General features: G+C 36.6%; 1 protein-coding gene across 1 annotated transcript in view; it reads left to right on the forward strand.

The window, feature by feature from the left end:
* Positions 1-2,400, forward strand: part of LOC140231306 (large ribosomal subunit protein uL4m-like) — a 39,899-nt gene extending 37,499 nt beyond the window's left edge. Inside the window, exon 9 of the mRNA XM_072311459.1 lies at positions 773-2,400. Within this exon, the coding sequence (XP_072167560.1) occupies positions 773-990 (218 nt within the window). The 3' untranslated portion in view covers positions 991-2,400. The remainder of the gene's footprint in view (positions 1-772) is intronic.
* The last annotated feature ends 10,241 nt before the right edge of the window (positions 2,401-12,641 follow it).

Raw genomic sequence — 12,641 nt, forward strand, 5'->3', positions numbered from 1 at the left:
TAGTCACATGTTATTTTTTCAATTTCAAGATGAGGACCCAGAGTCGTAGAGTTTCAGGACCAGTCTCGGCTTCATCACCAATCAATAGCCAGAGAGGCTGCATTTCAACATAAGTAAATTGACATAAATCATAAAAGATATATGGATCAGAGATTCGTGTGCACTGGACCCAGTGATAATTCTTTTTTTGAAGAAAAAAAACACAACACAGTAAAAAAATGTTGGCTCATACAAAAATTAATTTTATGCAACATGTTTTACACATAGCCCCCCTCCCCCCAACAAAAAAAGAAGATAATGATAATAACTCGGCTGCAAATTAAATGTTTTGAATGTTCAGACGGTGCTTGCCTAAACAATGACCAAGGCGTGACCCTGGATACTCAAGTGTGAGGATCTGTTGTGGCAAATTGCATTCTGGGATTGAAAATACTAGGGGTTTCTTGGTGTTCCATTAAATGTGCCGTGCAGGGCAAATTGTTGTGAGAGTGTTTAGAAAAGTTATGCTTGATTGAATTTTTGCATCACAGTGTACATCGCAAGAGTTAACAATGTTTTGTGTCCACACAAGAATTAACAGATTTTTGTTTTGCCTTGTAAACATTGATTTTCAAAAAATGTTAATTTTGGGTTTATGTGAATGGAACTATTGACACTTAAATCAAGTAGGTACCCAATGGTAATGCAGCGAGGGACTATCCTTGTAACAATCTGTATCAGCTTGTTTTTAAAAATTTATTCCTGCTCCCTGTCTATCTCTTTCTTTTGGCAGGTCTGAACGTCTGGAGCATGCTGAAGCACAAGACCCTAATCCTCACACTGGACACCGTGGAGCTCCTGGAAAGGAGGTTGCTACACCATCTCCATAGCTACGGCGACCCCATCCTCAACAAGAACCTACCCATCATGAACGCCCAGCTCGGTATGGACCCCAGTTGGGACGCGGCGAAGCGCAAGCAGTGGTTTGCGGCACAGGAGACCGAGGTGTAAAGTGGGGTTGGCTCGAGACCCAAGATAAGGCAAAGAATGGAAAAAGATGAAAGTGACTAGTGGCCAATTCCATATCCATAGCTTTTTACGCAACATACTGTAAAAGCTGTTATTTTGGCGTACAGATATTTTTGCAAATGAGGTCACAGGCATTATCGTGATTTGACACTGCGGCTATTAGTAAGTGCACTAATGCCTTGTGTGTTCACTTCGTCTTCTCTGTACATGTACGTAGTACTAGTATGAGGCCAGTATATCCCGCCAACCATGGTCGTGGTTTCGCTCCAGCTCGGAAGGTGCCAAATGCCACATAATGGGCTTGTTGATACTTTTGCTCTGAAAATTTAACACTTTAAAGATCAAGTGTTCGTTTGTTGTTAAATTCGCAGCCCGACAGTGATTTGCCAGATTTGCAAATATAAAACCTTCGCAAAAATAACAGCTTTTACAGTATAGAAAGAGAAAGTGAAAGAATGTTGAAGGAAAGCCCAAAGCAAAACATTGCACTGTATGGATTGGAAAAGAAAGATCTAAAAGAGAACAAAATCAGAGTTGGAAGATCCAGGCAAAAGATCAAAGAGACTGTAGACCATCATTTACATGTATATGGTTCCAGACAAGCAGTTCTCTCACTGGTGGTCAGAAACTTTCATCCTAAAGCCTTTACAACACACTTTAAACCAAATGGATATGAATCGTCATATGATGTTGATGCACTCGTAGGAGCCATACAAGTTGATGTGTTGTAGAATGAAAAAGTATCTTTAAGGACAAGAAGGCCGTATGTGTGAGGTAGGAAAGTGAAAACCTGTTGGGATCTGTAATGAGGGATCATCTCTCAATATCATGTCACATTTAATTCATGATTATTGTCTAGTGTGCTTATGCAGTGTATTACATTGTGTAACCTTTGAAAGATACAAGAAGACCCCTGGAGCACTCAAAGAAAGCAAGTCTAGGGCAAAGTGAAGGGAAAATTGCTTTTCTCAAAGACGTGCCAGGTAGCAGTCTGATTTATGATATAGCTGGCACTTCCTTTGATACAAGTTTGTTTTTAGAAATAATGAGGACTTGCACTTGATGGCTACTGCCTTTAATGGTAGTGTAGAGCTGCAGGAAAATACCCACCAATTGTGTAAATTTTGCTAAGGATTGATTCATCTGCAAAAACGTTTAGGAAAAGGGAGGGGGGATTAAAACATTTACTTACTTAACCATATACCATATGGTATTCATGGTTTATTTGCTTGTGAGTCATAAAGTGGAAATTTTTAAGTAGTTAAGAAGTAAGATGAGTTGATGATGTGCCAGTTTATTTACACATACAATGTATATTACTAAATGCTGAGGAGTTACATGGAGAAATATGCCAATTAAATGATGCAGACAATTGACTATACTTATACTTGAGGTTGAGAATCGTATGCTGTCTGTCATTGATTTACAAAATTGAATGTCTTTGTAATCTGGTTTACAGGACAAGTTCACCTTCATTAACGTAAGGATTGAGAGAATGTAGCAATATTAGTAGAACACATCAGTGAAAGTTTGAGGAAAATTGGACAATCGATACAAAAGTTATGAATTTTAAAAATTTTTGTGTTGGAACTGCTGGTTGAGGAGACTACTAAGGCTTGTGATGTCATATGAGTACAACAGTGTAAAGAAAATGTAAAGAAAATTCAACATATTTTCACTTTTTTCACATAATAAAAGAGCACTTGACTTGCCTCTTTCTAAAGGCAATGGGAATAATATAACCCATAACATATGTCAGTAATGAGTCAAGGGAATGTGTACTTTTTTCAAAAGATGAAATTTTGTGAAATTCTCTTTATATTTTCCTTATGCTGTTGTACGCATGTGACATCATACACTGCAGTAGTCTTCTCATCCAGCGGTAACTGCACAAAAACTTCAAAAATTCATAACTTTTGAACGGATTGTCCGATTTTCCTCAAACTTTCACTGATGTGTTCTACTAATATTGCTACATTCTCTCAATCCTTATGTTAATGAAGGTGATCTTGTCCTTTAAAAACTAGTATGTTGCCACAGTGTGAGGATCTGTATATTTGTGTGTGTGTGTGTGTGTGTGTGTGTGTGTGTGTGTATGCATGTGTGTGTATGCATGTGTGTGTGTTTGTGTGTGTGTGCTAGTGTGTGTCTTTGAGGTGTGGAATTCAGAGGGGGGGGGGGGCAGAAGAGAAAGAAGAGCAGACATTACTGAGAGAATGAACTTGAGAAGAAAGTCTTATATACCAAACACTTGATTGGTATATACAATGTATAGCATATCTGGTAAGATTTTTTGTATGTTACCATTGCCACATTATGAAGTGTTGTTGAAGGAACGTTATCCACCTAGTACTGGAATGGCAACAATGCACTATAAATCATTCATGTTAACAATATCCTGATCTTTTGCCCTGGTAGAAATAAAAACAAGCCATTACTCCTAGGCCTACATTTATGGGTTGCAAAGATGTATGTTACTACTTTCTGTTCTAACAATCATATGAGCTTTAATGCTATCACAATATGTAGGGCTTATGCACACACAAAACAAGCAACATTTTATGATGTTATTTGTGAAACTTCATTATTTATTATTGCAAAACCCTTCTCTTACTATTGAAAAACAATTTGACCCACAGAAAACTCTATGCACTTTATAACACTTTATGCATGGGAGTTTTCTTCCTGTGATATGATCAAAGCTACTAGATCTTCCAAGACATGGGCAGTATTACAGATGAAAATTCAAACCATTATTTATAGCATTTAAACACACCTAAGCTGTGAAGCAAGTGTTTTATTCTCATAACTTGGCTTTATTGTGTGTTTCTTTAATATATTCTATTGGTTATAACCTACAATTGTGTTTCACTCATTTGCCTTTTTTTGCTAACTCCCAGTACAACTGCTAAAAATTCCAACCTATATCTAGGGGCAGTTTTCGTAGCAGCCACTGATTAATGATAGTACCAAATCTAATCAGTTGTTTGAGTCTTTACAGAGACCAGTCAGACAAACATTTTCTTTTTTGTTTGCTTTCTTTTTCATTTTTTGTAGGTTGCAGGGGAAATGGGGTAAGAAGGAATATTTGAAAGGGGGGGGGGGGGTAACAAATTAAAATGCCCCTCCAGGGCCATTAGAATTGCCAACTTAATTCTTTTATTACTCGCCTGGATGTTTATTTTTACTACTCCCCATACACATATTTTTATGTCGGCTGGAGCAACAATGATTGAAAACACACAGCATGCATATTTCAGTCTCCAAAGCTGTAATATCCCTGGACAATTCCTCTACCTGATAACCTTGCCTGTTTGACCCTTGTTCTTCCCATACTATGCCCACTCCAAAAGACAGCAAAATATTGCAATGTTTGCTGACACTCTACTTCATTTTGCCTAAAGTTTTAATGAGCCATTCTGCCACACATTTCTGGAAAATCGTAGTGCCCATTTCCCCCCCCCCCACTTCCCCAAGGCAATATCTCAAAATTGCGGTGCCGATTTACGACCATCCAGTCTCCGCGTGAACTATTTGAGCTGTCCCACATTTGTGCATATTCTATCTGGTACTATCATACACCCATCAAGCCATTTTTTTCCCTCTCTCTCTCTCCCCTTCTCTCTTTTGTGTACACTTCGAAGAATAGCAGAAGTACATATTGTATTCCCACTTTCTGCGGCTCGGTGAATAAGACCACAAACTCACAACCTTTAGGTCCCTGGTTCAAGTCCTGCTGGCAGCAGAGATTGTGCCTTGATGTGAGGCGCTCTGTCCTTATTGCGCAGTTCTTTGGAGGGAACTCAATGTGCAATCTCTTCCTATTTTGAAGGGCGTGTACAGTTCTGGTTGAGGTGAGGATTTAGCTTTTAACGTTTCGCCAGATATTCAGAAACCACTCTATGAGATGTCAAAGAGCATGCAATTCTAAAGGGTATCAAAAGTTTACTTGATGAAAATTAGTTTTGAAATGGCCGAGATATCAAAAAACAAGATGAAACAAAGAGATCCTAATAAAAGGCATGGCCTGTCGCCTTTTATTATCATCACTTTTTGGATATCTCAGCCATTTGAAAACCCAATTGTCATCAAATTAAAAATTGATCGGTAAGATTACATGCTCTTTCATATTTCATAAGAGGTTTTTCATTACCTCACTTACGAATGTTCAAAACATGAATCCCCACCTCAACCAGTACTGTACAGTCCCTTTAATGTCAGCTTTGATAAAAAGAGCAAGATCACATAAACAGAAATTGGCATTAAGTTTCATCAAAATCAGACAAAAACGCAGTTGAGAAATTTAACAATTAGCTTCAAATTTTCACTGATTAATAACATTGGTCATGAACTGGAAGAGGTGATCACATCACCTCACAACTCTATCCCCTCAAAAAACCCTTAAAAACTCCTTAAATATTTGTTGTTGCTAAGTTACAAGACAAAAAAAAAGTTGATGTGAAGGAAAGATCACATTCCTATTTGATTTTAGGTAAAAAATGAGGAGTTTAATGAAGATGTATTTAAGTATCACTAAAAATGCAGGAAACTTTAAACAGTCTAGCGTACATGTAGTTAGCTTTTCAGTAAAGTCTTGAGACCTTGAACATGGTGCGGAATGACTCATCAATGTTGTCATCCACGGTAGTCAGCTCGCAAGTACTTTGTGCTTTCTTCATTAGTTGTCACGGAAAGTAAGTAAAACATACTGAAACATATTAAAGGACAAGGATGAGAAGACTACAACAGTTTATGATGTCACATGCATAGAACGATATAAGGAAAATAAATAACGAAAATTCTATTCAAAAAAAAAAATATATTTTTTTTTTTTTTGGGGGGGGGGGGGGAAGTACACATTCCCTCAACTTGTTACTGACAAATGTTAAGGGTAATATTTTCCCCCCTGCCTTCTGAAAGAGGCAAGTCAAGTGCTCTTTTATTATGTTGAATTTTCTGTTTATCTTCTTTACATTGTTCTATGCATGTGACATCACAAGCTGTAGTAGTCTTCTCATCCAGCGATGGCGGCAATTAGACCTCAAAAATTCATATCTTTTGAACGGATTGACTGATTTTCCCCAAACTTTTGCTGTGTTCTACGAATATTGCTGCACTCACTCAATCCACATTTGTATATTAAGGTGAACTTGTCCTTAAATATACTGTATCCCTGTACATGATATGTTTTGCTTTATTTTTATTTTAGTGAATTTGCAATTCAACTGATATTGGTGATATTCCAAATATTACCTTTCATACATAAATCCTTTCCAAAGTATGAAATCACTAACTCCTCTCCTGAAAAGAAAAAGTACTTATTTTTTCTTCCGTCACTGTGGAGCTCCATCGCGAATGCAACCACTCGCATAATTGTCTAACAAGTCACAATTCGCGAATTACACTCACAAAATATATAGCGACATGCACACACACACACAAACACACAAACACACACACACACACATGCACACACACACACACAAACACACATAACCTTGGACACCAATACAGCCTTTGCACATTCAGTTGCACTTCATATTTCAACTGACAGAAGTGGAGTCCATGGACAGCATCAGGCATTGTTTTTCTGAATGTTTTAATATGAAAGCTTTCTTTGATTATAATGCCACATTTTCCATTAATTCCTGAATATCACATGATGGAAACGGTAAAAAAAAATATTACCGAGGTAAATTACACTGGATGGTATTGAATGGGAAACCAGAAAATGTCATATGTATGAGGACGATGATTTCTGGCATTCCATGAAATGATATTATCCAAAATAAACCACTACTTTGTGATCAAGTTATTCACTCCTCTTTCAGAATTTCATCAAGACAGTTCAGCAACAGAAATCATTAGCCCCTGGATGTCCACAAGCGTATCAATGCAAGGACTCTACAGTATGCACATGGGCAAGCAATGCTCCTAAGTCATGAAGCTAGTCTGTGCATATTGAAGATAACTGTATGAAACTTCCGGTGTTTTGGCAATTTTGCTTTTGCAGTTTAAGCTGAGAAATCATTATCCTGAAAGAGCAATTTACAGAGAAACCCTGTTATTATAACAAGGTCACCGATTTTACCTCGTTATAATGGATACCTGATAAACATACTATTAAAGAAACCAGCTAAATACAATACTGGAAAACAGGAACGGCCAAATTCATGTGGTTAAAAGCAGAGCCTTGTTGTAAGCAAGTTCTTTATTACAGGGTTTGTCTGTACTTTTGCATGTATGATAATGATAATATTGATAATGAATAACATTTATATAGCACTTAATACTGAATGCAATGCGACGCAAGACCTAAGGCAGAAAATTGATCATTCAAGCAAACTGGATAAACATGAAAGTCACCATTTGAAAGTTATTATTGTTCAATCACCTGTGTATTACTGTTCACATTTAAAATACAAATTGGCAGTGTAATGTTAATACAATCAACGTCACTATTTTTGCACCATTAAATTTTCATGCTGAGCAGCTCGAAACATATTTGCAGGTTCTTTAAGTTCTGCAGTTTCCAAAAACATAAACATGCAAAACAAACAAACAAACATTTTGACAGAACATGCAATAAAAATCATCTCACATGTGCTCTGGCACAACAGGGAATGACTTCCTCATCCAAAGAGATACATACAAGCACCATGACATTTATGGGTTTTGTTTTGTTTTGTTTTTTCCTCACTTTCTTTTTGCATATACAGGTATTGATAAATGCCCATGGGTGGGGTAATGGTCTTACAAATTACGAAATACTAGTGCTTTGATGCATTCATCTGACTCCATATGAAAGGGTTTACTGACATTCAATGTAATAGGCACATGTAGCACCACAGCTTGTTTACAATGTAGATTTTACTCAAGCTTTCCTTATCATTGATTCATCATTCTTCATCTCACTGCCCAAAGAACTTCCATTTTTGGTAAAGTTATCCTCCACATCTTCTCTTTAATACACACTTCAGTGAGAAATTGCTTTTAAACCTGTCTATGCGTTTCTGAATTTGAGGAAGTATTGAACAGGCTAAAATATTTATCTATACATCAAAACTTCAAAGATCACACAGCAGCGAGAGCAACAATGATGATGTGGCAATCAGGAAACAAATATACTGTGTAATCAAATAATGAAAACTTCTGTTGCTGAAATCTTTTCACAATGATCAGTTTCCAGTACAATAAGGACGGGCTGTCTTTATTAGAAATGATGGTAGCTGTAATGATACAATAAATGTTACACTGTCATGTATGATACTGTAAGTTGTATTATATGCAAAATATGTCTGAATAAGCAGCTTCATACAATCCAGACACTTGATGTACAAAATGGATAAAAATGCATTTCTAGTAATTTGTGCCAATAAAATACTAATACATATGAGTTTTATATCGATGTACTTCAATATAATAGTTTATATATTTATATCTCATATTCCAATGTCATTCATGTCCAACGTGGTCTGTCCAAAAGCATTTCTTGTCAATGAAAGATATTACATTATAGAACAGTTTAACAAAATAGACATTTTGCTATCAATACACAACGATCAAACAAATGAAGAGGCACTGAATATTGGGAAAAGCTCAAAATACTTGGTTAACTCAGATTTTCTTTCACTGGCTTTTTACATACACAACCATTTGAGAAAAACTTTGCCTGAGTACTTGTTATTTAATAACAATCACATTAAAATAACAAGATGTAGTAAAATAAAGATATGAAGCATTCTGTGTTTAGAACAATATTCTTTATCATTATCAATGTCCATACTACTACAATACTTCAAAAATGGAAGAAAAAATGAAATGCACCCTCACATACTGTTTGCCTTTTTTAAAACGAATTGCAAGAGATACAGTTGAATATCATTTCAGGAGATTATTTTGTTGGTTTTATCATCACTACCATTATAACTAAACTACTTTTTTTCCCTGGCCAATTGGGCAGTATATCTACCCCTTAACATCATTATTGGGGTACAAAACTTGGATATCTCTTTTCAAAACAACTTGTAACATTTCTTGCCTAGGGATACTATGCTATCAGGTGTGTATGGCCAAAGTGGCAACAATTCATATCAATCTTCACGATTGTGAGTTATTTCACTCTCTAACACCTGGCGTATTTGAAATGGAAGACTGTTACAGATGTAGATGCAGTCTTGATATCAGAAGAAAGACAGACATCATTACCCTGTGCAAGGAACACTAAAATCACACTCAGAAAGAAGTTGATGCTTTCAGTTGGCAGACAGAGACAACGGATTAGCAATATTTCCAAAAATTGTTCAAGTACTGTCATTCAATGAATATTCATGTACATGTCCCAGCCAATATTCAAACACGAATGATATCAAATGTTCTGGCAGTCAAGTAGACATGATTTTAAAACTTCAAAAGATAGCAGATCTATGCACAAACAATGTGGCTTTTTTCCCCCTTTTTTCTTTTCTTTTTTATCCTGATTCCTACATGTAACAACACCACATACAAATTTCTGAGTCTTCAAACGACAAGAGTTTTCACCAACATTCTTGGGTATGCAAAAGAAGAAGATGAATTCTGTAGAATAAACTGCACGACTCTTTAAAAATGATGAAAGTATTCTCGGTGTGGAAATTGAAGCCACATACATGCCGTGATGAGTAGATACTGAATGACACCTTATCATAATTAACATCATGTGTCTCTTGTGAGAAGTTTGCCTTCCAGGAGTCGACGACAGAGCCGAATGTTCTGAAATCTACTCTCTTGTGAGAAGTTTGCCTTTTGGTAGTCAACAACAGTACTAGAATGTTCTGGAATCTTTTGTTGGAGCTGTCCATTTTCGCAGAATTCACTGCTTCATATTTAATGTCATTTGTGTTCACAACTCTACAGAGAAAGCCAAACACTGTACGTCATATGAATGATTCTTGCATTATTTCACATTGCAACTTATTGACAAACTGCCCTTCATCAACATGAATAAACACTAATTATTCAGTGTGTAGAGCACCTACAGGTAATAGCCATGATAAAAATCATAGGCATACATACATACACAGGTGGGATTTGAACACATACCTCCTGATTGCTAGACAGACATCATGCATTCAGTAGACTACCAAGCTTCCACCCAATAGCCAGTGATGGTTCTTAACTTTCATAGCAGCGGGTGCTACATATTTACTGTTTAAATTAATTATTCCTGCATCAAGTTGTTTTCACTGCACCTGATTGACAAATAATGCCCTTCGTAAATGCTAATAAACAGCAGACAAATAGACTGTACTTACAAGCACACTTGTAGAGCCATGTTGCAAAATGGGTGTCTTCTAGTATTTTGTTGTTGTTGCCAGTCCCCTTTTGTTGCACTAGTCCTGTAGATTTACCCAGTCTGACTGATGTAATCCACAGATATATTTCACGTCCTCAACACATCCTTGCAAAGGATTCACCAACAATTGTCAAAAAATGGCAAATTCATACAAAAGAATCTAAAAAATTACTGCTGTTCAAATAAGTCCATCCATACTGTTCACGTAAGTCCATATTTCGTCACAACCACGTAGAAAAATAGATTCTGAACTGTATCTGCAAGTAGGAATACCACCACCACCACCACAAAAAAAAAAAAAAAAAAATCCTCCATGTAGCCACATTTGATAACTCATAACAAAAAATAAACTCTTTGTTTTTACTACAAGAAAAAGTAATAACTCTAACCAAACCTCCAAGTTACATTGAAGACCTTGCAGACTTCAGTTAGCAATAAAATAAAAAGCTTTCTAACTTCACAAGAAGGTTGTCTTGTATCATAATTTATTGTGCATATACCTGTAAACTCACGAACAGAAATAAAACCACAAATGATTCATAGAGAGTTGAAATGGGAGATTTCACTCACAATGCCAGGCAAAGAAATCAAGTGGATTCAGTACTGATGTTGCGTGATTGTAAATGGAAGTAACATCCATCTTTCTTTCTTTTTTTTCATGTCTTGAAGAGGAAGAAATAAAATAACACAAGAGGAGGAGGAAAGAGAGAAGACAAGTAGGAACAAGATAAGAAGATGATGATGAAGATGATGATAATAATGAATATGAATATGAATATTATGATAATGATGATGATGATGAAGATGAGAAAGGTGACAAAAGATGATGATGATGATGATGATGATGAAGACGACAAAGGAAAATGATGATGATAATGATAATAATGATGAAGATGAGGAAGAGAACACAGAGACAGACAGACAGACAGACAGACAGAAAAAGAATTCCTCTTAGAGCAGCATGAGATCTCCTCTCAGCACTCCGTCTGGTCCTCAAGTTTCAAGCGTCCCGGCTGGATCACTACTTCGTCTTCATCCAGAAAGTCTGTCTTGGGGAACATCCAGAGATACACAAAAATTAAATAGAATAAGATTTGAAAAAAAAAAAAAAAGGTCACAAACTGATATGATGACCACTGAAAAAGTACAGTCAAGTTGGAGGAGAGTACCAGCCAGTAAAGATAAAATAGGGGATTGTCTTTTTGTTGTTGTTGTTGTCCAATAAAGAGATGCTTCAAGTGGAATCTGCTACTGTGCTAATGTGTGAGTAAACCCAACACAATAGTGCCGACTGGGACAGTTTGTGATGTCACTGCCCAAACAGATATTACTGGTTTTGTTGGACCTTAGCAGGATAGTTTTTCATCTGTAATACACTGGAGAAAATTTTTGGCAAATCCTTCACCTCAGATGCACTTGGAGGAGAAATTAAATTCCCCGGATTACATTAACTCTTTATATGCCATGGTGTAAACATCCTGTGTGCCATATCATTCTGAGACAGCAATGTAGACACACTTTGGGAAAACATTGTTTTTCAAATCTATGTGACTTTCATAGATTTGTGTAAACCTGGACAAGTAATGAGCAAAATTGTAAAGAAAATGCCAAGCTTTGCTTTGATGAAAATTGTATGACAAATCTATGATTGTTTTTCTTTCAAATGACCAGTAGCTACAGTATCGAAGAGGTATGACTTTTGCACACAAAGCAGTGACAGAAACTTAGAATTTAATACTTGCAAATCCAGTAGCATACACCGCTTGAAAGTCAATCACCACATAAAGTATAAGCTACATGTGATACGAATACAATCACGAGAAACACTATTTGGCAATATATTGATCGGTTTGTGCGTTTGAGCAGAATATGCAAACTTGGCATGACACTGACTGAATCGGGTGTGCCAACTTGGCACATAAAGAATTAATAAAAATTGTGCAGCCAAAGACCACACAAAAACAAGTGTGATGACAATGATAGCATTATCTTATTAATTCAAGCCTTCATGGGGGGGGGGGACAGACACTACAGAAGATATGGAAGAAACACTGACAACTGAAACAACAAGTACCCAAGGGAGATCCGCGATATGGTATACAGGGAGCATTCCCACAACTAACACCACCCCTCGCCTTTGGTCCATACTCCCTTGATGCCCTGGAATCCAGACACCACACATGTTGTGAATTAGTTCTCTAACAGCTCGGAAGGGAAACAAACTCCTGGAGTACACTCAAACATCACCATCATCACTGAAATGATAGTAATAATGATTAAAAAAAAAGAAAGTGGGGGA

This window comes from Diadema setosum, chromosome 1, assembly GCF_964275005.1.
Source record: "Diadema setosum chromosome 1, eeDiaSeto1, whole genome shotgun sequence".
Lineage (NCBI taxonomy): Eukaryota > Metazoa > Echinodermata > Echinoidea > Diadematoida > Diadematidae > Diadema > Diadema setosum.